This window comes from Myotis nattereri, assembly GCF_964212035.1.
Source record: "Myotis nattereri genome assembly, chromosome: 8".
Lineage (NCBI taxonomy): Eukaryota > Metazoa > Chordata > Mammalia > Chiroptera > Vespertilionidae > Myotis > Myotis nattereri.
In genome coordinates, this window is record NC_138083.1 from 27346557 (window position 1) to 27369040 (window position 22484).

At 42.6% G+C, this 22484-nt stretch overlaps 1 protein-coding gene across 1 annotated transcript in view; it reads left to right on the top strand.

The window, feature by feature from the left end:
• The first annotated feature begins 19318 nt into the window (after positions 1-19318).
• The window catches only part of HAO1 (hydroxyacid oxidase 1), a 59736-nt gene continuing 56570 nt past the window's right edge, over positions 19319-22484 (top strand). The window contains exon 1 of the mRNA XM_081097985.1: positions 19319-19517. Within this exon, the coding sequence (XP_080954111.1) occupies positions 19381-19517 (137 nt within the window). The 5' untranslated portion in view covers positions 19319-19380. The remainder of the gene's footprint in view (positions 19518-22484) is intronic.

The window sequence follows — 22484 nt, forward strand, 5'->3', positions numbered from 1 at the left end:
ATAGGCTAATTCCCCCATTCTGACAATGCTTGTGTAAAGCCTCTGAACTGTATTTCTCTGCCTCACCTCAGGACAAGTTGTGTTAATAAAAAGCATGGGGTCCTGGAACTAGGAGACTTTAAGACCTTAGACTTAAGATCTTAGAATTTAGCTCCTTTAGTTAAGCTCCTCTGACCCCCAAATGCCTTTCAAAAAAATGCTTTGTCTCTGGATTCCTATTTAATCTACACACAGCCTTCTCCAGATTTCCTGAACCGTTATAGATGCTGGGACAAGAACCCCAGGAGAGTATCTTTGCTATCACCTCTAGTTTCCTAAATCTGCTCAATACCTCTGGTGTGAGCCCCATTAACTGGTCCTAAGTCCCTTACAATCCATTCTTCATCCATCTCAGCCTAGATCTTTTTAATCAATAGTGGAATTTCAGGAAGCTCTTGCTTCAGGATTAAAACCCAACAAATCTTGATTCACTCACCTACCTGCTCCAACCAATAGATTTGCCAAGACTCATCACCGCTGGTAGACAGTTCACCTTAGAAATTCTTCCAGCCACCTACTTCTCATGGACACATGCTCTCAAGACCATAACATTAATGACACCTTTTCTAGCTTTGACTTCATAAGTGACCCCTGGTGCAGTATGTTAGATGCTGGTATCTTTTTATTTGTTTGTATAGGCAATGTTTAAATCACAACTCAGGATTTTTTTATTTGGCCTTTCTTTGGCGTGGTATTTACCACAAGTTTCTCAAGTTTCTGGGAGCAATTATCCTGTTCCAGTGTTTCCAATGTCTGCTTCTTGTTGATTTCACAGCAGCAGCCAGATCCCCTGGAATGAATCTGTTCCCACCAGAGGAGCAAGGCAGCAACTTTGCTCCAAGCAGGGTTGACAGGTCTGCTCATTCCGTTGACAATGGGATTTACAAAGAAGTTTGATGGCCATGGAATCTGTCTTAAAATTAATGTGCGTTTTGCAATTTCACAAGGCAATTTTTTTCTTTTAAAGGCAATTGCTAGTGCATATATTATAGTTACTTCATCAGCCTGATTTCCAAATTGGAACAATTTTTCCTTCTCCTTCCAATTACAGTTTTCACTTCAGCAAAGCCTCAGCTACATGGCTCCGACTTTCTGGAGTCAATTCAAGAACCCACTCTTTCTTTCATTGTTCCAAGAGTCTGGCCTTCATACCAAATTGCACTCCTAACTCAGGTGATAATTTAATTCAAGGTGCAATTGGATGTCACATGACAAATCCTAAGACTTAGAGATGCGCCCCCCAAAAGTGACCCATCTAAATGCAGAGGCTCCACGTGGTTCAGTCTTTCTAACCAACACAACTCAGCCCAGAAACCAGAAACATAAATTATTAATTCTAGTTCTAGAAAGATACTAAGGAAAGCCCAGTTCCTTTTCCAGACTAATACTTCTTAAAAGCCACACTTGATTTCTGTTATCCTTCTACTATCTCTTACATGGGTGCATGGGGTTAGCCTTCAACCTTCACCTCTTTGTCATTCTCCATTCTCTTCCCCCACAAACTTTCCCCTCTCCGAATACTTTTCATTCTCCTTCCTTTTTCTTCCATGCCATGTTTTTTTCTCCTGTCACAAATAAATCTCATCCTTTTCTGCTACAAATCTTTTTATCTTTTACTTTATTTTCCCTCCTCTCCACCTGAATTCACATAATAAGATCTAAGGTAAGGAGGAGGGCAAAGAAACAAATGGGATACAGCTATGCCATTCCTTGCCGGGGACAGGGGGTAGGGGGGATCATCAAATACTCATAAATTAATATATTGTCTCTGTCACATTAAAATGAAATAATAAATCACAGCCCATATAATTTGTTGCCTCTATATTTTTGCTCACCACCTCCTTTTCCACTTCCCCCTTTTTTCTCTCTGAGTTTGACCCTTTGAGTCTTTAATCTAAAACTAGAAATGAAATGGTTTTCTTCCTTCCAGCAAGTTTTACATTTCACTGAAAGGTGTTATAATTAGTTCTCAAGTTAGTGATATTAATTCAATTCTTTCTGTTTGCCCAGAAGTAAAGTAGCCTTAAGGGTGTAGAGAGAAAAAATAAAATCTTACATTTACTGCTCCACCATGAGAAGAATTTTCTCTCCATCCTTCTTCTTTCCTCCATGTCATCAGAACAAGAGTATGCAATGATTAATATTTGTTTGTTCGTTTTTCTGTATGAATTTAATTTTATACATAAAAGTTTCTCCAGAGGGCCACATTCTTGTTAGCGTGGGCTGATTTAAGACAGCTCTCAATCATTAATAGTGAAGGTAATTCCATCTCCTAATTCCAGATTACTTTCTATTGGCTTACTAGTATATGTCAGAAGCAAATCTAAGCATATTAAATGAATGCCTCTTAGCTTCCTGACATTGAAGATAAATTTAGAAACCCCAATTTTAGTTATCGCTGGTGCTTTTGAAGTATAGCTATTTCCTAAGACTTCTTGAAGCAGATTAATAGTGAAGGAGTGGCTCATTTTAGGAAAGCTGACACCTAAACTCTAGATATACAAACACATAAATGTGAGACGCTCATCAAAATTATTTGCTGCTGGTTTTTTTAAAGTAGTAATTCATTGTGGCGCATTTGAACAAGTGTTTGATTTCTAAAATGTCAGACCAAGCTCACTATTTTAGAAGGGCAACCACTGCATAAAAGCAAGATATCCCTGAAGATACATCTTCAGATGAATGGGGTTCTAGATATTTTGCCTCTATTAAAAAGGAGTGCTGTTCAGAGCCAGGAAATGACTCGTCAATAAGTTGCAATTTGAATGAAAGCTGAATAGTTAACGATTTAAATAATTTTTTGTTAAATTTTAGGTATGATAATTATACATGGCTATTTTCTTTTATTGTAAAAGCCTTTATCTTTTTGAGAGACATGAATTGATATGATGTCTAGAATTTGCTTTAAAAAAATCCCATGGGAAGCTGTGGAGAGAGGATGGAAGAAATGAGCTTGCTGTGAGCTGGCAACTAGATAATGGTTAACTGGAGGGAAGGTCGCTGTACTTTTCTCTTACTTTTGATTGTTTGACATTTTCCATAATAAAAACTAGTCTGAAAAAGAACTCAGGTCTCAGCTTAGTGCCCTGTTCTCTTTACCAGCCTTTTCCAAACTTGCATAATCTTTAAGATTTATATGTAAAACTAGAAGCCCGGTGCACAAAAATTTGTGCACTGGCAGGGGGCGGGTCCCTCAGCCCAACCTGTGCCCTCTCACAGTCTGGGACTCCTCGGGAGATAACCATATGCTGGCTTAGGCCCACTCCCCTGGTGGCAGAGGGCATGCCCAATCCCGCGGTGTCTGCCCCATCTCCCCTGGTTGCAGATGGCAGGCCCGGATCCCGAGCTGGGTCAGGATTGTGCTGCCTCCCGCCCCGCCCGCCCCGCCCCACACACCACAGGCCCAGATCCTGCTCTGGGGCGGGCAGAGGCTCAGGGTCGTGCTGCCGCCCGCCCTGGACCACACACGGCAGACCAGGATCTCGCGCTGGGGTGGCCAGCAGCTAGAGATCGCCCTGCCACCAGCCCCAGGTGGGGCAGCGCAGCGGGATTTGCCTGCAGTATGCAAATTAGCCGCCATCTTTGTTGGTGGTTAATTAGTATATCGTGCTGATTAGCCAATGGGAGGTGTAGTGAAGGTAAGGTCAATTACCATGTTTGTCTATTATTAGATAGGATGACTCACATCTACACTAATAAGAGAGAAAGATGCAAATTGACCATACCTTCATTATGCCCACCAGCCAGTCAAGAGTGAGTATGCAAATTAATGCAACAAAGATGGTGGGCTAATTTGCATATGCAGGCCCCGAGTGGTCATGGCGGGGCAAAACGCCCCAGCCACTCTGGGCCTCTGGGCAGTGTAGGAAGGCAGAAAGGTGACTCCGGGCTGGAAGGAAGGCAGAAAGGCAGCTCTGTGCCAGAGCAAAGGTGGTGCCAGCAGCCAGGGGAAGGAAGGCCCATTCTTGCACAAATCTTCGTGTATAGGGCCTCTAGTGCAGATATAAAAGTGAATATATAGTCAAGATTTTATTTACCACGTAATCAATGAGAGAACTAGATAGAACAGATTTAAGAACGACACATTTCTGGATCAGGAGTATTAAAACGAATGTTCAGCCGAACCGGTTTGGCTCAGTGGATAGAGCGTTGGCCTGCGGACTCAAGGGTCCCGGGTTCGATTCTGGTCAAGGGCATGTACCCTGGTTGCGGGCACATCCCCAGTGGGGGGCGTGCAGGAGGCAGCTGATCGATCTCTCTCATCGATGTTTCTAACTCTCTATCCCTCTCCCTTCTTCCCTGTAAAAAATCAATAAAATATATTTTTAAAAAATAAATAAATAAATAAAATAAAACGAATGTTCAGGGGAAGTTTCTACAAGAGGGGAAGGGAAGTCTATTGATCTTGTACAGGACAGCACTGACTTCACTTGCCTACAGACAAGAATTATTTTGCATTTCCATTAGATGTCTACAACTTAGAGAGCTCTAAAATAGTTCAAAGACAATGAGAGACAAAAATTAGACAACGTGGAAGGTCGTCATCTAAACAATCATAGTTTTTCACTGAAGCACATACTTTTTTTCCTGTATATATTTCTGTCAAGGATTATCTATCAGTGATCCATGGAAACCACTTTGGGAAATGACTTTAGAAGCTGCTGCCTTTCTGGAATGTATGTCATTCAAGGGAAATGGTGGGGAGAAAAAAGAGGCAGATATAAAATAGATTGTGTCTTTTAGTGGAACTTGAATTCCAGGTACTGCTCATTTGATATGTATCCAAACATTGCGAGAACTCACGTATCCTCTGTGGGCAGGAATTATTTAATGTCATCAAATGTTGATTTTTGGAGTAGTAGATATAACTCCAGACTGGAAGAATAATAAAACACAGTCTATTTCTGCTGAGAAATATTGGCCAAAAATAAATAACCTGCCCATATAACCATAATAGTAAGTCAGTCATTTTATATTTCCTGTGCTTTTTAAACTAGGTTATCCTTTGAGAAATTGTTTCCTGCACATTGAAAGTGATACCATCTCCTTTCTGGAAAATGCTGGTGTCTATCAATACTGAAATCTCATTACCAGACACTTTCCTGCTACTGAGAGCTGATGAGTAGCATAATTTGTATGAACCATTTCCACATGATTTCTGGAAAATCCTATTAAGATAAAAGGGCTGAGAATTATGGAGCTGGCCTGGTTCCTAATGTTGTCTGACTGAAGAGATGTATGTGGATGCTAAGAGGAGAAAAAGGTAGAGGCCGTGTGCTGAAGACTTGTGAGAGCACCAGTGGCTAATATATTGGTATTGTTTTCAGGAGTGACAGAAGAGCTCAGAGGAGACAATTTTTGAAAGCCGCATGATATAGAGAATGCTACGGTATATTTTTCCAATTTGTCATTCTGCTGCAAATTTGCCATATTCTTTTCAATGATTCTTCTCATTTTTGTGATTTTTCTCTCTTAGACAAGGAATACAATAAGATTCTTAAACACACATGTATTTAACTTCCAGGAGTTACTCCACAGTGGGTAAAGCCTGGCTTAGAAAAGAAAAGAGCTACAAGGTTTTTATTATAACATGATCTCATTCTAGTGCGGAAAGAAAGGCAGACATGAAAAGCTTATGATTTGTCTTTCACCTACGGGGCTGCTCATCACTAGAGGTTTACAAAGATGGAAAGAACTGTCTGCTTTTATTTGCTATAATGAGCTGACTGGTAGACTTCACTCAGGTCTGCATGGAAGACGAAAAGCAGCCTTTGTTTTTCTGCTTATAAATGAGGCAATCGGCATGAGGTAAATTTATAGTAGCCTACAGAAACTTGGGGGCATTCTGGTTTTGTTTATTATTGAGTAGAGAGCTGGACTAGTAAAGGTCTCATTCAATAGATTGAAAGAGTCTTTCTTTGAGCTTGGCAGCTGCTGGATGGGTTCGTTAAGGAAAAAAAGGGCAAGCACTCAGGACAAAATCGCATCAATGCTGCCCTGCCTCAGCTGTGAGGTTAATGTCCACCTGGGGTGCTGGGTTCAGGGTCAGAATGTTTGTCTTTTATATGTCTTCTTGTACAGAACAGAACATTTCTTCTGATGGAATTTTAAAAAGCCAAGTGACCTGGTTTGTGGTGATTGATTAGATATTTTCTTATTTCCAGTAAGAAACCCTGAGGTCCTCCAGTTTGCGGGCACATAACTTTAAAATAGTAGTTTATAAAGAAACCAGAGAGGAATCAATCATTCTACGGTTGTAGCATTAGAAGCTATACAGTTGAATGCTGTCAGTATCCTCACAGTTTCTGTCTTGCCCCAGGGATAGTGTTGGATTATATTGAAAAATTTCAGCTGATAAGAACCAAAACAGATTCTTTAAATTGAATTTTTTTTAAATGCTGAGTGTCAGAATCACAGAACACACACACACACATACTCAAACCCATGCTCAGTTCCATAAATTTGTAGAAAATAAAATAAAACAATAAGAACTAACACTTTAATGACTTTTTCTGGGATTGTGCTGAATGAGACTCATTCCAATGACTTCTAATGTCTCTACTTTATAGTTACCATATTAATTTACATTTAATTCTCACTTAGCTATAAATAACTTACAGGTAATCTTATTAGGTACAATAAAGTTCAATTTCATATTTGCATTTATACAAATATAGTGTGCATGTATAGCATAGATGTGTGCATACATGTATATATAGTACATGTACATATTGTTATTATTATCCTATTACACCCTTTCCCAGCATTCCAATGGACTGAGGTCTGGTTCATTGAGGAGCTATGTTTGGATGCTAGCAAAAGACATCCCAAATGTGAAGAATTTAAATAAGATAAAGGGTTATGTTCCATTATATAACGGAAAACAGGTGCTCTGATCTTGGATCACAGCTTTATGGGCCTCAGGATTCCAGCATCTTATCTCTTTCTGCCCTGCTACCTTTACCTCTGGTCTCCATCCTCGGGTCACCTCCTTGTCCCAAGATGACTATCGGAGCTTTGTGCTTCTAAGCATGAAGAGGAATAAAGATGGGAAAGGCAAAGAGTGGGCCTGCCCACTGAGTCAGCACCCATGAAAGGGTATTTAGGGAGGAGGGACATGGGGAAGGTGAGAGGTGAAAGGTAGGTTTTTGTTTTTATTTTTTATATTAAAATATATTTGTATTGATTTCAGAGGGGAAGGGAAAGGAGAGAAACATCAGTGATGAGAGATTGGCTGCCTCCTGCATGTCCACACTGGGGATGGAGCCGGCAACCTGGGCATATGCCCTGATCAGGAATTGAACCATGCCCTCCTGGTTCACAGATCAACCACATTCAACCACTGAGCTGTGCCAGCTGGGCGGTTTTTGCTTTTTTATCTAACACATAAATCATATGCCACCTGGGCAGAACAGTGTCCTACTATGAAATTTAACTATTGCTTCTGTTTCCTAGAACCTGACAATGTAAAATTTGATAAGAAAGAGATAAGTAGTTGATACCTATATATAATATTAACTTTTAAAAAATAATACTTGCTAATATAGTAATATTGGAATTGCCAGTGGAGAACATTGCCGAAGCACTCTCTACACAGACTATAGTGGTAGTTCTGGTTTTGCACTACTGAAAACTGGACTCCTTATTAATTTCCATCCACCCTCATCCCACTTGAACCTAATATTTCTAAAGAAGTGACTACCACAAAGAAATTGCCTTTCATAAGTAACAATGTTTTCCAATTTTGCATTAGCCTAAGATCTGTATAAATTTTTATCAATGAGCTTGTCATAATATTCTATATCAGTGATGGCGAACCTATGACACGCATGTCAGAGGTGACATGCGAACTCATTTTTTTGGTTGATTTTTCTTTGTTAAATGGCATTTAAATATATAAAATAAATATCAAAAATATAAATCTTTGTTTTACTCTGGTTGCAAATATCAAAAAATTTCTATATATGACACGGCACCAGAGTTAAGTTAGGGTTTTTCAAACTGCTGACACACCGAGCTCAAAAGGTTCGCCATCACTGTTCTGTATTAAAATACCATCTATATATATAAAAGCCTAAGCAATCATTATGATTGGAATGACCGGAATGACCAGTCAACCGGTCACTATGATGCGCACTGACCACCAGGGGGCATACGCTCAACACAGGAGCTGCCCCCTGGTGGTCAGTGCGCTCCCACAGCCAACCTCCTGTTCCAGCCAATCTCCCGTGGTCCCTCCCCCAGGTCAGCTGGACCCAAACACCCCAATTGCCCCAATGGGGCCAGTGGCCAACCTCCTGCAGTCCCTCTCCCCAGCTGGCCTGATTGCCGGACAGGCCTAGGGACTCCATCCGTGCATGAATTAGTGCACCGGGCCTCTAGTTACATTTATAAGTGTCAAATAGTTGAACACATGGAGGGAGACAACATGCATCTCTGTCTCACCTGCTAAGACAAGGTGCTTGTAGGATGAGAATCTATTCCAGGATGTGCATCCAAGTACAGTGATTTCCTTTCAATGTCACCTTTTAGATAATGCTATCTTTCCTGTCCAGCTTCAAATATATACATGAAGAATTGCATCTCATTTTAAATGTCAAGAGCTTTTCCTCCTAATAGAAGTCTAGACTCTAAGCAAAACTGCATTATTTGAGGTCATTTCAATTCTGATTCTTAATCTCTAAAATCAGAGAGTGTGATAGCTCATTATTGGCCAGTTTACTCTTGCTCATGTGTTCCAAGGCCAGCTATTTTTTAATCCCTACTGGAGGTTACTGGTATACCTTTCTGTCTATTGCTTAGAGCGTTATTTCTAGGATTTATTACCCATCTTTTTTCATCATTATTTTGGGAATATCTTTATGTCTACATGGGAAATACTATGGCATAAACTTAGTTTTTTGTTCATCAAAAGGACAAGTTTTAGGTTCTATTAATTATATGCATAGCATTGATATAGTATGCAGTTAGAGACAGACATAAGCAGAGCAGAAATGATAGGCCCAGGTACAGAAGGTCATCAGGGGCCAAAAACCCCAGGTGCCTAGAAGCAGGCAAAATTGGAAAAAAAAACAAGTATTGTAAGGTGCGATCTCACCCCCATGGAGACCTTTTCTCCCCTAGCATATTGCTGGTCTTGCAGTTTAGACCCCTGACCTTTCATATTGCTGGCCATATGGTTGGGACCCACCCCTGAGCATTCCTCTCCTGGCATGCCACTAGTCATATGGCAGAACCCTTTAAAGGAGAAACAAAGGGGGTGCAGAGAGTAGCTTATATGACTCCCATATAAGCCCTTGCAATACCACTTCCTTAAGCATGAAGCCCTCAGGGCAATGAAGTTCTGACCCACATAAATAATCTGAGGAACAAAGCCCCTGGTCTGTTGACCACAGAGAGAGTTTTAATCAAACTAGAGATAATATCTGGGCCTCAGCTGTGTTTCAGCACCAGGCCTAGAAAAGTAGTAAAAAACAGAAAAGTGACTCCATGGCAGACATCAGGACCAGCTGTATGACCCCCTACCCTAGCACCAACCAATCAGTAGAGATCTTGACCCTGAAAGGACACCCCTGGAAAGATGATGAACATTTTAATGAGGTCCTCCCCATAGACCTCCCCTAAAATCAGCCCAGTTGGCTCACTTCTTCTACAACTCACTTCTACCTCTGTGATTTTATAAATACATTTTTACTTGTATTTGAGTTCTTGGTTCTGAATTCTTTCTTAGCCAAACACAAGGACCAAGGTCTAACTTTGTCAGTAGCATCTGGTGCCATCACCATTAACAGTATGAAATATTTTGTCTTGAAGAATAGTATTAAATGAATGGCTATTAAAAGATAGGCTATTCAATAACTGACGGTGAGATAATCAGTTAGTTATTTAAAAAATAAATAAATTTTTACCTTATATCTATCAATCTTACTGATATATATACATATATATGTATGTATATATATGTGTGTGTATATATATATATATATATATATATATATATATATATATAACATCCTATATAATAAAAGACTAATATGCAAATTGACCAAATGGCAGAATGACCGGTTGCTATGATGTGCACTGACCATCATGGGGCAGATGCTCAATACAGGAGCTGCCCCCTGGTGGTCAGTGTACTCCCATAGGAACAGCGCCGCTTAGCCAGAAGCCCAGCTCATGGCTGATGAGCACAGTGGCAATGGCAGGAGCTTCTCCTACCTCTGTGGCAGCGCTAAGGATGTCTGACTGATGGCTTAGGCCTGCTTGTGGGGAGAAGGCCTAAGCCATCAGTTGGACATCCTCCGAGGGCTCCTGGACTGCGAGAGGGTGCAGGCCAGGCTGAGACCCCTCTGAGTGCACAAATTTTGTGTACTGGGCCTCTAGTATATAGATATATATCTATAGATATATATATATAGATATATATCTATAGATATCTATATCTATCGATATATATCTATAGATATATATATATAGATATATATCTATAGATATCTATATCTATCGATATATATCTATATATATCAGTAAGATTGGGATACTATATGCAACTTAGAACAACAAAGTTATAATTTTTGATCACACTATGTGCTCATCATTTGTTGCCTGGACTCTTCGCTTCACCTTCAGCCCCTGGCCCAGGATGACAAAGCAGTTACAGTTAGAACATAGTTGGTTGTTGTGCTAAGGAAAAGAGAAATAGCAAGAGTCATGCATTGGCAATGAAATGTTCTAATGCCAAATTGACAGTCATCACTTCCACTAACTATTCATTGGCTGGAACTAGTCACATGGCCCTTGCAATATTGTTCTTTATAAGAAACATATATTTGTTCATTTCACTGAGAAAATATATTCCTCATATGTATCTGGTCATGGTCCACAGTTTCTGGCTCACAGCTCCCAAAACTCTTGGAATTTTCTGAGTGATAACAGCAATGGGAGCATCTTTTGCTTTAATATTTGGTCTCCTCCATTCCTGAAAATGTCTCAGTGCTATAAAGGTGAAATGGGTGTCTTGTTATTCATAACAAGGTTCTTTCCACCACCTGGATTTATATAAATGAGGTGACTTTTGAAAAGCACCTAAGGAGGGCAGCTGGTTGCCAAGGAAACCAGGGGGGTAGAAATTTCAGTCCCACCTATTTCAAGGGAGGAAAAAAGGGTTAGAAGTTGACTAAATCATCAAATGTCAATGATTTCATTAGTCATGCCTGTGTAATGAAGTCTCCATAAAAACCCTAAAGGAGGGGGTTCAAGAGCTTCCAGGTTGGGGAAGTAGAATGCTTACACGTGCCACCGTGCCAACCCCAAACTCTGCAAGTGCAGAATCACCTTTGTTTGGGACCTCTCCCTTTGTATTTCTTCATCTGACTGTTGATTTGTATCCTTTAATATTCTTTGCATTTTTAAAATATATTTTTATTAACTTCAGAGAGGGAGAGGTAGTGAGAGATAGAAACATCAATGATGAGAGAGAATTATTAATTGGCTACCTCCTACACGGCCCACATTTGGGATTGAGCGGGAAACCTGGGCATGTGCCCTGACCGGCAATAGAATCGTGACCTCCTGGTTCATAAATTGATGCTCAGCCACTGAGCCATGCATGCCAGGCTCTTTAATATCCTTTGTAATACACAGATAATCTAGTGTGTAGATGGATCTTCTGAGTTCTCTGAGCTGCTCTAGCAAATTAATCAGACCCAAAGTGAAGCTTGTGGAGCCTCTTATTTATAGCCAGCTGGTCACAAGCATAGGTAATAACTTGGGTTTGCACTTGGCTTCTGAATTGGAGGGAAGTCTTGTGGGACTGAGCCCTACATCTGTGGAAGCTGATGCTATCTCTGAGTAAATATTGCCAGAATTGGGTTGAGTTGAATTGTACAATACCCAGCTGGCGTTCTGAGCATTGCTTGGTAGTGTCTGGGGAAACCCCCCTCCACACACTGGAATTGGGTATCAGAACCTAAAAGCCCAGAATCAGCAGGCCCCTCCACAAAGGAATCAGAGCATGCACATGTTTTCATGTGCCTTGAAGGGACCGGCTGGATATATTTGGTGAACTAAATATTGATCTAATTTTTCTCCTGAAGCAAAATAAAACTATTCCATTCCTAAGGCAGAAGAACAAAAAATTCCATTTAATAATTGCATTCTGTTCAGCATCCAGGATCTCCACTCTGTGGAGTCCCAGTGATATGAAGAAACTTCACGTTGTAGGTGCTCTGGGTGACGGTCCCAGCTGACCGTAGCCCTTGAGACATCCCAGCCAGGTGCCAGATATGTGAACCATTAGCCTGTAGATGATTCTAGCCCTGATCCACTCATGTCATATCATCTGAGGCCCCACATCACAGAATACAGTCAAGTCATTCTTGCTTGCCTTGTCCAAATTCCTTATCTACAAAATCCATGAGTATAATGAAATGGATATTACTTTATGCCACTAAATTTGGGATGATTTGCCATACAGCATTGACTAACTAGAATATCACACCGTGGGTATATCAACCACATTATTTTACTCTTTTCTCCAATCCATCTTGCCCAGTTGAAAGGATTTATTTAGCAGCACATTCTTATTTGGACTTTGCTCTGAGATGGCTTACTTTATTTACTTGTGTTAACAAGGAGTGTGAGGGCGGTGCCCTAGATTTGATCCTTGCAAAGAACTGAGTTTGAAATGTTCTTTATCATTCAAACACCTTTTAAAATTCATATTTTATTGATAGGATTTGAGAACCAGTAGTCTCTATAAGCATTTCAAGTCCTCAAATTTCTGGACTTTCTCTTTAGAGAATATTTTTTTTCCTCTCTATAAACCAAGTCTTTATAACCTTATATATTTTTCTTGTAATAATTCACCCAATGTAGCAAATGGTAGCCGACTCATGCTACATATTTTGCTTTCAAGTTCCTTCCCTTAGGGCTACATGTTCATTAAGTACACGATCTGCCTTCCAAGTTATTGCAAGTGACATGAATAGCAATGGTTTTGCCACTGCAAGGCATGAATTTTCATCCTTCTTGCTTTGACAAAAGTTTTCTTAGCACTCGCCCCCTAACAAAAACACCCAACATTTTTTTCTTCTCTAATATAATTTTTTAAAGTTAGGATAGGTTGGATTATTCTGCAGTAATACAATCTTCAAAATTTCAACTGTCTTAAAACGACGAAGGTTTTTTCTTGCTTATACTACTGAGCCATTTTGAACTGGCTCGAGGCTCATGCCCATGTTTGGAACTCAGGCTGATGGAGGAGCCACCATTTGGAATGTTGCTAGTTATTGTTGGAGAGGAAGAGAGAGCCCCAGACAGTCTCAGTCTGCAATTAAGTTCTCTGTCCCAGAAGTGACACATTAAACTTCCACCCATGATTCCCTGGCCAGAACAGGTCTCATGCCCCAATCTTCCCACAAGCAAATCAGGGCACACAATCCTCAGGCCGGTCCGGAAGACAAAGAGACCTCTTTGCTGAAGAGCAATAATGGCTACCGCAGGGCACGCAGATCAGTTCCAGATGGAGAATGCCTTTGTGACCTTTGGAGGATTTCCTAAATAAGACGAAAGAGCCCAAGCGATTGCTAAAACTACTGATAAATTTGACTCCATTATAAAATTTAATTTCCGTAGGACAGAAGACACATGATGAAAGAAAAAGCATAGACTTCAGTTTTTGAAAATACTGTGGATTAGGTTTACTAAAAAATGTCACAAAACACCTACAGATGAGAGATAAAATTTGAAAGGCATATTTTATAATGTGTTGCTGAAATGCGTAAGAAACTAATGGCTATTCTCAAGAAAGCTAAATAGGTAAATAAATAAACACACCAACCCCAACCCCCCCCCCCCCAAAAAAAAAAAAACCCACAAGAAACTTAAAAACCAAGCAAAAGCCCAGCAGGCTGGTAAATGATCCTGAAGCCAAAGGTTGTCCAAAGGACATCTACTAAGCCCTGTCCCCTGAGAGTTTTGGAGTTTATAGCTACATGGGGTGAGGCGACAAAGCCTTAGGGACTCCTATATAAAGACTAGAGGCCCGGTGCATGAAATTTGTGCACAGGGGCAGTGGGGGGCGGGGGGGGGGAGGTTCCCTCAGCCCAGCCTGCACCCTCTCCAATCTGAGACCCCTTGGGGGATGTCCGACTGCTGGAGATCGGGCCTAAACCAGCAGTCTGACATCCCGTTTAAAATCCTGGACTGCTGGCTCCTAATCACTCACCTGCCTGCCTGCCTGATTGCCCCTAACTGCCCCCCCCCCCTGCTGGCCTGGTCACCCCTAATGGCCCTCCTCTGCTGGCCTGGCTGCCCTTAAGTGCCCCATCTGCTGGCCTGGTTGCCCCTAACTGCCCCCCTGCTAACCTGGTCATCCCTCACATCCCCCCTGCCAGCCTGGTCGCCCCACGCAGCCTGCTTGTTCAGTTGTCTGGTTGTCCCTCACTAACCCCCCTGCTGGCCTGGTCATAGTCAGCCATCTCGTGAGGTTGTGAGGGTTAATTTGCATATTACCTCTTTATTATAAAGGATGGGAAACTGAAGGACCACATGACCAGTGAAAGGACAGTGGGAGGAAGTATACCTTTCTGCAAGGAAAATCCCTATTGCCACATACTGAGTCTGGGGTAGTAGGATAAAACAAAACTGAATCACTAATTCATGACCAGTCGTTAGTGGTCCAGTGATTAGTCACCTATATTCATACTGAGTAATCTAAAATACGTCAATTCAAATCATCCTGCTGAAGTAGTTTATAGCTATTTTAAGTATGACACATACAGTATATTTCAAAAGGCATCAAAATGTTCCTAAAACAGTATGGAATAAACAGGCCAAATACCAGGGGAGAGCAGGAGAGCAGAGCAGTAGGCAGAGTCCTAAAGTTCTTGCCCCGCTAAAGGGCATGTTCTGCACACTGTATTGGAGCTCTATTTTAATAGCCCCGGGGGCCTTGGGGGGAACAGAAGGCAAACCATATCATTTTCAAGGGGGATCCCCAAAAGGATGTTAACTCAAGATCCTGGGGAAACACAAGTAAACTCCTTGCACCCCTCATCAACATCTTCAGGACACTCCCAGGAGATTGCTTGCAAAATCCTGCCCTGTGGCACAGCATGAAAGAGGGGGCCTTTCAGAAGTCTGTAACACTTGCAGGCCCTTTCATTCCAGCCTAAAGCCAAGAGCTCAGGGAGGGGGTGGGGGTGGGGGGGCTGGGGACACATTCAGTGCGTGAACCACCTAGCGAGAGGCAACTTGCTGGCCAGGCCTTGGTTCTATTTAGAACAGGAGGGGGGAGAAAAGAGGGAAAATAAGAGGAGGAGAAGGAAAAGGAAAGGAAAGGAAAGGAAAAGAAAGGAAAGGAAAGGGGAAGATGACCAAGGAAAAGGAAACTAAATTAAAGATAAAAACAAAGAGAAAGAAAGGAAGGGGGAGAGGAAGGGAGAGAAAAAGAAAGAGACTGAGAAAGGAAGGAAAAGAAAGAAAAGAAAAGAAAATGGAGAATATCTAACCACATGCTTTTAATCCTGCAGCTTTGAGGCTGACATTGTCATTATTTGTATGTGAGCAAAAGTCAAGAAGTTAGTAAAAATGTGCCTTATACATGTATAACCACAAAGTATCTGTAAAAAAAAATCACAACTCTGCCAGTCAATAACAACAAAAAATCAAATACAAAAAATGGCCAAGGACATGAGCGACCATTTCTAAAAGTGGAAAATTAAAAGGCCAGTAAACATATTAAAAGGTGATCAAAGTCATTAGTTATCACGAAAGTGAAAAGTAAAGCCACAGTGAAATAAGTTTTCCCCTGTAAGAGGCACTCTCTGTGCCTGTCTGGGATATCCTGGTGGTTTAGACATTGGTGCTTGCTGAAAGGGTGAGTTGTTGCGGGGCCTGACCACGCTGCTGGCAGCCTCTGGCACCGACTCCCCAGCCCACGGCGGGAGCCCGGCGCAGGCTGCCACCCGCCCACCGCCCCCGGACTGGACCCACGCAGCAGCAGCGGCGGCAGGGCGGGGCGCGTGCCCTCGCCCGAGGAGATGGAGGAGGAGGCGATCGCCGGCGCCCCCGGGAACGAGATGGAGGACGTGGACTTCCTGTCTGGGCTGGAACTGGTCGATCTGCTGGACCCCCAGCAACCGGACTGGCCCCTGGAGCCCGGGCTCAGCTTACCCTGGGTCCTCCAGTTTTGGGGCGGCCGCCATGTGCTCAGGAGAGTGCCTTCTTCCCGGAAGCCCAGGCCTCTGCTGGCCACACCCAGGATTTCTCTAAACTAACCAATGACAGTCAAGGGATGTGTGCGCCAGAGAGATGACCACATCCTGTGTAACAAGACCCGACTAGCGCCTGGCCAATCGGTGGGGCCCACAGTCCCCTCCCCTGCCCTTACTATAAAACCCACAATCCCATCAGGCCTCGCTCTCTCAGCCACTGGGCTACCGTTGCATCGGTGAGTGTGGTCGGGGAGCCGAACTAGTTCGAAATGAAGGACTCTTTGCTTTTGCATCGGACTGACGGGCTCCCTGGGGGTCCTGGGAACCTTGAAATCTGGGCACAACACTTGCCATGTTTTAAACAGCCCCTTCTAGTGCCTAGAATGGTGGAGATGACCAAGATTCTACCAACCCTACATCTCATTGAAAAAGAAAAGCCTCTGAAAAGGATCAAAACAGAAAAGAAGACCTTCTCCGAGTGCTATTCCGAATTACATCTTAAGACAAATGAGAGTGAAGGTCCGTTAAGGATGTGGAGTGCTCACTGCTTCATTCTGACTCACACTTGAGTTTCCCTTAGGATGAAGGCAGGGGAAGAGTTACGAGGTTTAAAAAACATCCAAAGGATGTGCATATGGTGAAGCACCTTCTTGGGATATTAGGTAGGATTGGGCATGAATTAGGGTTTTATTAAGTCTAGTGTAAAACAATCCGTTCTTTTGGCCGCGGGGAAGGGGAGTGCTCGAATCCAGCAGATGCCATTGCATTGGCTGCATTGGCATTCTCAGACAGCCTGCTTCCGAAATTGGTGGATGGAGGGGCTGTGGTGGGGCGGGGCGGGGGGGGGGGGGGAGGGGGAGGGTTAGAGGCGGGTGGTGGCTGGCAAATGCAGACTTTAGTGGTTTGAACAAGGCCTGGACTTGTTATGTCCTCCGCATCTCATTTTGTTATTGAGCGGAACCAAACAGAATGAAGGTCTTCCCAGCCCATGCACATTTGCAGGGCACCAACCAAGGAGAACAGGAAGCTGTCGCTTAAAACCCAAACTCCCCAAAGTCATTGAATCAAGGGATTTTGTTTGTTTGGTTTTTAAATATATTTCAGAGAGGAAGGGAGAGGGAGAAAGAGATAGAAACATCAATGATGCCAGAGAATCATTGATTGCCTGCCTCCTGCGCACCCCCTACTGGTGACGGAGCTCACAACCTGAGCATGTGCCCTGACAGGAATGGAACCCGGGACCCTTCAGCCTGCAGGCCGATGCTCTATCCACCGAGCCAAACCCTAGGGCGAATCCAGGGTTTTTAAAGGCCAGGACTGAGGGTTAGCGGTTGGGGGACATGGCTGGTATGCGGATGCGCTGGCCGTGCAGGTTTTGACTGGAGAAGCTTGGAAGTTGGCCCTTTAAGGTAAAATATGCTAAAGAGCTTCAGTCCCCGGATCTTCCTGCACAAGGGACCCTTTCCTTTGAAAGATTTCCCGTGTTCACGTTCGGGTCCTGTCCTGGTCCTTTGGTTCTGGGGAGTGGGAGGTGCCATTTTGGTTCCGAGTGCAGCTGGCGGGCCAAGTTCTCTCCTCTGCGCATGCTCTGTTTGCACGCCTGGCGGTTTTGGTCCGTTGTCTCTGAAAGGCAACTCGCTATCTTGTTCGAAACAGCATAGGACCATGTTGAGCTGGTTCTGCGGTTTCAACTTCACTGAGGCCGAGAGAGGAGTTTCGCAGAAGGTATTGTCTCTGAAACAATGTGAGGTGTTTACATGTGCAATGAACAAAAACTGTTCTAAATTCCAACCGCTGCTTTTAGTTCTCTCCACTAAGAGGTTAATTAAGCAATGTGGGGACTATATGTTAGAGCAGTGGTTCTCAACCTTGGCTGCACATCAGAATCACCTGGGAATCTTTTTAAAATCCTGATTTCTGGGCCTCATCCTCCGGAAATTCTGTTTCTTTGTTACTAATGTTGTGGCCCCACCCCGTAACAAAGAAACAGAATTTTCGGAGGATGTGCAGCCAAGGCTGAGAACCACTGTGTTAGTGTATCCTTAATGAGGTACTCCATCCAAATCAGCTGTTGGGTTGCAGTAAACAGAAGGAGAATGGAATTCATTTAGTTTTAAAATCCAGGCCTTTTAACAAAAAAAAAATCTTTGCTCTCCACCTTGTCAAAGTGTTGCTGGGGTGGGGCCACAACATTAGTAACAAAAAACAGAATTTCCAGAGGATGAGGCCCAGAAATCAGGATTTTAAAAAGATTCCCAGGTGATTCTGATGTGCAGCTAAGGTTGAGAACCATTGCTCTACAGGTTTGAACGTTTCTTGCGTTGCCAGGGGTCAGTTTGCCTGCAGATGGACTGCAGCTGCTGAACTGCCAGCTTTCAGTGGAGGCTCCTAGATTGAGACCCAGGACTGACTGATGTCAAAGCCATTGCTGTGTGAATCATGTCTGACCAGTGCGAGAGTTCTCCAGGTGTTCCGTGACTGACTGAAATTCTAGACTGAAACCACCAGGTCCTTAGGAATGGCACCTCCTTACAACCACTCCAGAGCGAGATAAGACTTTATAAGAATTAGCTACGTGTTTCACCTTAATGTTCCTTCTTAAAGCCAAATGTTTATAATCAGCCAAATCTCGGATTGTGTAGACATCTGTGTTTACTGGATGCATAAGCTCTTTGCCACATGGTAAGTGCATGGTCCTCATGTGGAAGGAAAATGAATGACCGCCTATTCTGGGTACCAAGTGAGGAGCAAGGCACACACTGTGCGGAAGAAGCTCCCGTAGGCAGAACTGAGCCATGCCAAGCGCAGTTTCATGCAAGTACTCCTCTACCTTGTTGATTTTTAACGCACTCCTCTGCCTTTTTAATGTGACAGAAATGGCTGCCTCTCCAACCTCAATGCTTGTGGCTTAGGACAGGTGTTGCTCTTCTTTGGCTGATAGTTTCAAATGGAATTTCAAAGTCTAAGCATATGTTTGCTCACTTATTGTAACACCAGAGAACTAAATCTGAACTTTGGAAAAAGTCTATTAATAATTGACAAATAACAGAATCGTCAAGATGTAGAAGGCAACACAGGAAAAAAAATAAATAAAACCAATCTGGGCTTGCAATAATCCGTGAAAATGTTCACCCGGCTAGTTTGTATCAGCGATTATGAACAACATGCTAAGTCAATTCTTCAGAAGTCTATATATGACTATTACAGGTCTGGAGCAAACGACCAGGAAACCCTGGCTGATAATATGGCGGCATTTTCCAGGTAAGAAAACATGTTTATTTTTAAATCATGTTTTAAAACTACACAAAGACATTCTACTAAAATAAGTTCTCCTAGTTTCAGTGTCGATGATGTGGAATTATTTGTCTAACTGTATGCTTAATAGAGAAGGGGAAACTCTTGGGATTGGGAGAAACCTTGGGCTTTTAAATTATTTTAAACTACTCTAAGCCTGGGGATATTGAACAATTGACTGAAAAAGCCAACTTTAAGTTTCCCCACTTGGAATTATGTGGATAACTAATTTATGTGTAAAAAATAGTGCTAAATTGTGATCGCCCCATTGCCTTTTTCTGCGAGTAGGACAGTGAGAGTCTGCTCATGGTGTCGGAAAGACATTAAATGCGAGATAATCATCTTCTCTGGTTGAGCCAGAACAGATTGTTGCCTCAAATGTTCCCATCCTGCTGGCTTGGCCCTTATCATTCATTTTGATGACTGTTGTCTATTCTAAACTTTCACTTTAGATTTCAATTTGTCTATAGAGCATTAATCTTTCAACTCTGCTGTTTCATCTCTGCTCCAAAGAACCTCATCTCTCTCTTCCCAAGTCAGTTTTCCCTTCACTTTCATATTTCAAAGCACAGAATGGTGAGTGTCATGGTTTATGTTTTCTGCTTGTAATAAAAACAGAAGGGAAAATAACTTTAAAGGAATATTTTATCTCTCAGCAGTTACAAATGTGGTTTATGTGCTCGAGTAGGGGAGAAGAGCCCTGAATACACTACACTCTTTCAGGCTCATCCATTTTATATGATAGCCTTTTGTAAAGCCAGTGAGTGTCGTGGGTGCTTATTGATGGTGAGAAATTAAATGGAAAAGGCAGAAAATACCCAGGGGAAAGAACCTGCCTTTCTTCTTGATTTTTTTTTCTTTAGTCTAGAGCAAAATCACTCAGAATCACTTTTCCGTGTATACATTAGGAGAAATGACACCATTCTAACCAAGGTGTTCCCTAGCAAGCAGCACAGATTCACCTGCAAATCAATGCAGGGGCCTGAGAATGGGGTGAACATTGGGGCCTCCCCCAAACCTCTGGCAGCCTTGACTTTGCCTCAGATCTTCTCTGGAAACCAAATGAGCTGAAAAAGAAAATGCTGGAAGAGCTGAGGGAAGGGAAAAGTTGGCTAAGAGTAGAGGAGGGGCTTACAATTCTGCATCTTTTTCAGCCATTAATACTTTGGCCCTTTCAGTTTTCTGCTCTTGGAAGATGGCCCTTCCTGGGCCCATGCCAACTCTGTTCACCAGGTAATGTGGTTTGCCTATTGGTAGTCTCCTGAAGACAGTACCTTAACCCAAATAGGTCACCTTAACCAAGGAAATGTCAGGCCCTTGTTAGGCTTATGGAGGTGGTGCCTATTAGCATTTCTTAAGGCACAATGCTCAGGGGACCACCTATTCCATTTATGTACAACCTTCCTCTCCCTTTATTTCCCCTCAACCCATGCTAGTTAATTAAACTACCGACACTTATTAGGGACCTCAATGGGCTAGACTGTATTACATGCTGAGGACAGAGCGATGAGCCAGACAGAGAAAGTTCCTGTCCAGGGGAACTTACATTCCAATGGACACACATGGGCCTGGCCTCCATAATGCTAGTGGGTTGCACTGGTGCAAAATGGACCCAAAACAGTTAGCCTGATGAAGCCTCTGAGAGGGAGCCAAGATGTGTGCAGCAAAGCAGACGGGACCACCTCTGCAACCCTAGGAATTCCAGAAACTGTGCGAACCATAGAAGGCTGTGTGTGGTGCTTCCAAGCTGTGAACTGGACCTCACAGCTTGTGTGAGCCACGTGATGCTCTGTTCCCGTGAGTCTTCCCAGCCTGTGTGTGTGCTGAGTGATTTAGGGACGGGACACAGATACTGGGAATGCGTTTGCTCTGCTACCTTTCCCACAAACCTGGGCCGTTCTCTTCTGTTCAGCTTTAAAAGGGAAAACACGGAGAATATATATATATTTTCCACTTTCTGTGGAGGGTGGCACATGCTGTTTTATTATCAACCACGTGAGGAGTTTTTACGGCCACGAACGTTAGAGACCATTGCCTATCTAGCATCTCAGTTCCTCTTTTGCTGTGTAACTGAATGGCTGACCCTTCATCCCTCACGCTGTATCGAGCTGATCACGTGAAATTAAGAATAGATTTTCTGCCGGGGTTGTGGTGGCTTTGGGTTCATGGGATGAAGGGAATCAATTTGAAATCTCTCATTCTCATTTAAATGAAGACTACAAAACAAGCAGACCTCACATAGCCTGTGTGACACAATATCAGGGTATTTTAAAGGCATTTATACACCTCCCTCTCCCACAAGTACAATAAGGGGTCATTCTCAGCGACAGCTTTTATCTCTCTGAACTTAGCTCTGACAACCACATTTTGGGGTTCTGAGGACATGTGCCACTTATGTGACCCAGCAGTTGCTTGGAGAAATTTCTGGGTAAGACTTGTGACTCTAATATTATTGTGCCTCTCTACCCCCAACAAAAGGACAAGTAAAGTCAAATAGATAGAACCACTCAAAACAGTGTTTTCTATTGCAAACATGACAAGAACAGAGTAGATGTCACCTTGCTACATCCTACATGGTCTGACCCTATTGGAGTTAATGTTAAAAAGGACGGCAATTTGATTCTTTTACACATTAACTCAGTGTATCATTCTTAACCATGATCTGCACATATTTTTTGTCTTCTTATGAAATTAACACGGGTGGAAAATAATTCTACAATTTGGGCATTTAGAAGTTTCATGATTAGAAAAGTAAACTATTCTCATTATTTTTGCATCACTTATTGACACTTTAAAATAATAGATGGTAAAAGTGGTATCATTCTCTCTTTAATACTTGAGCAGCAACATAAACTTACCAGTGGCATTTTCAGTATTTTTTCATAAGGCATAAATGTCACAGAATCATTTAGCTAGCTTGTAAAACTGGGTATG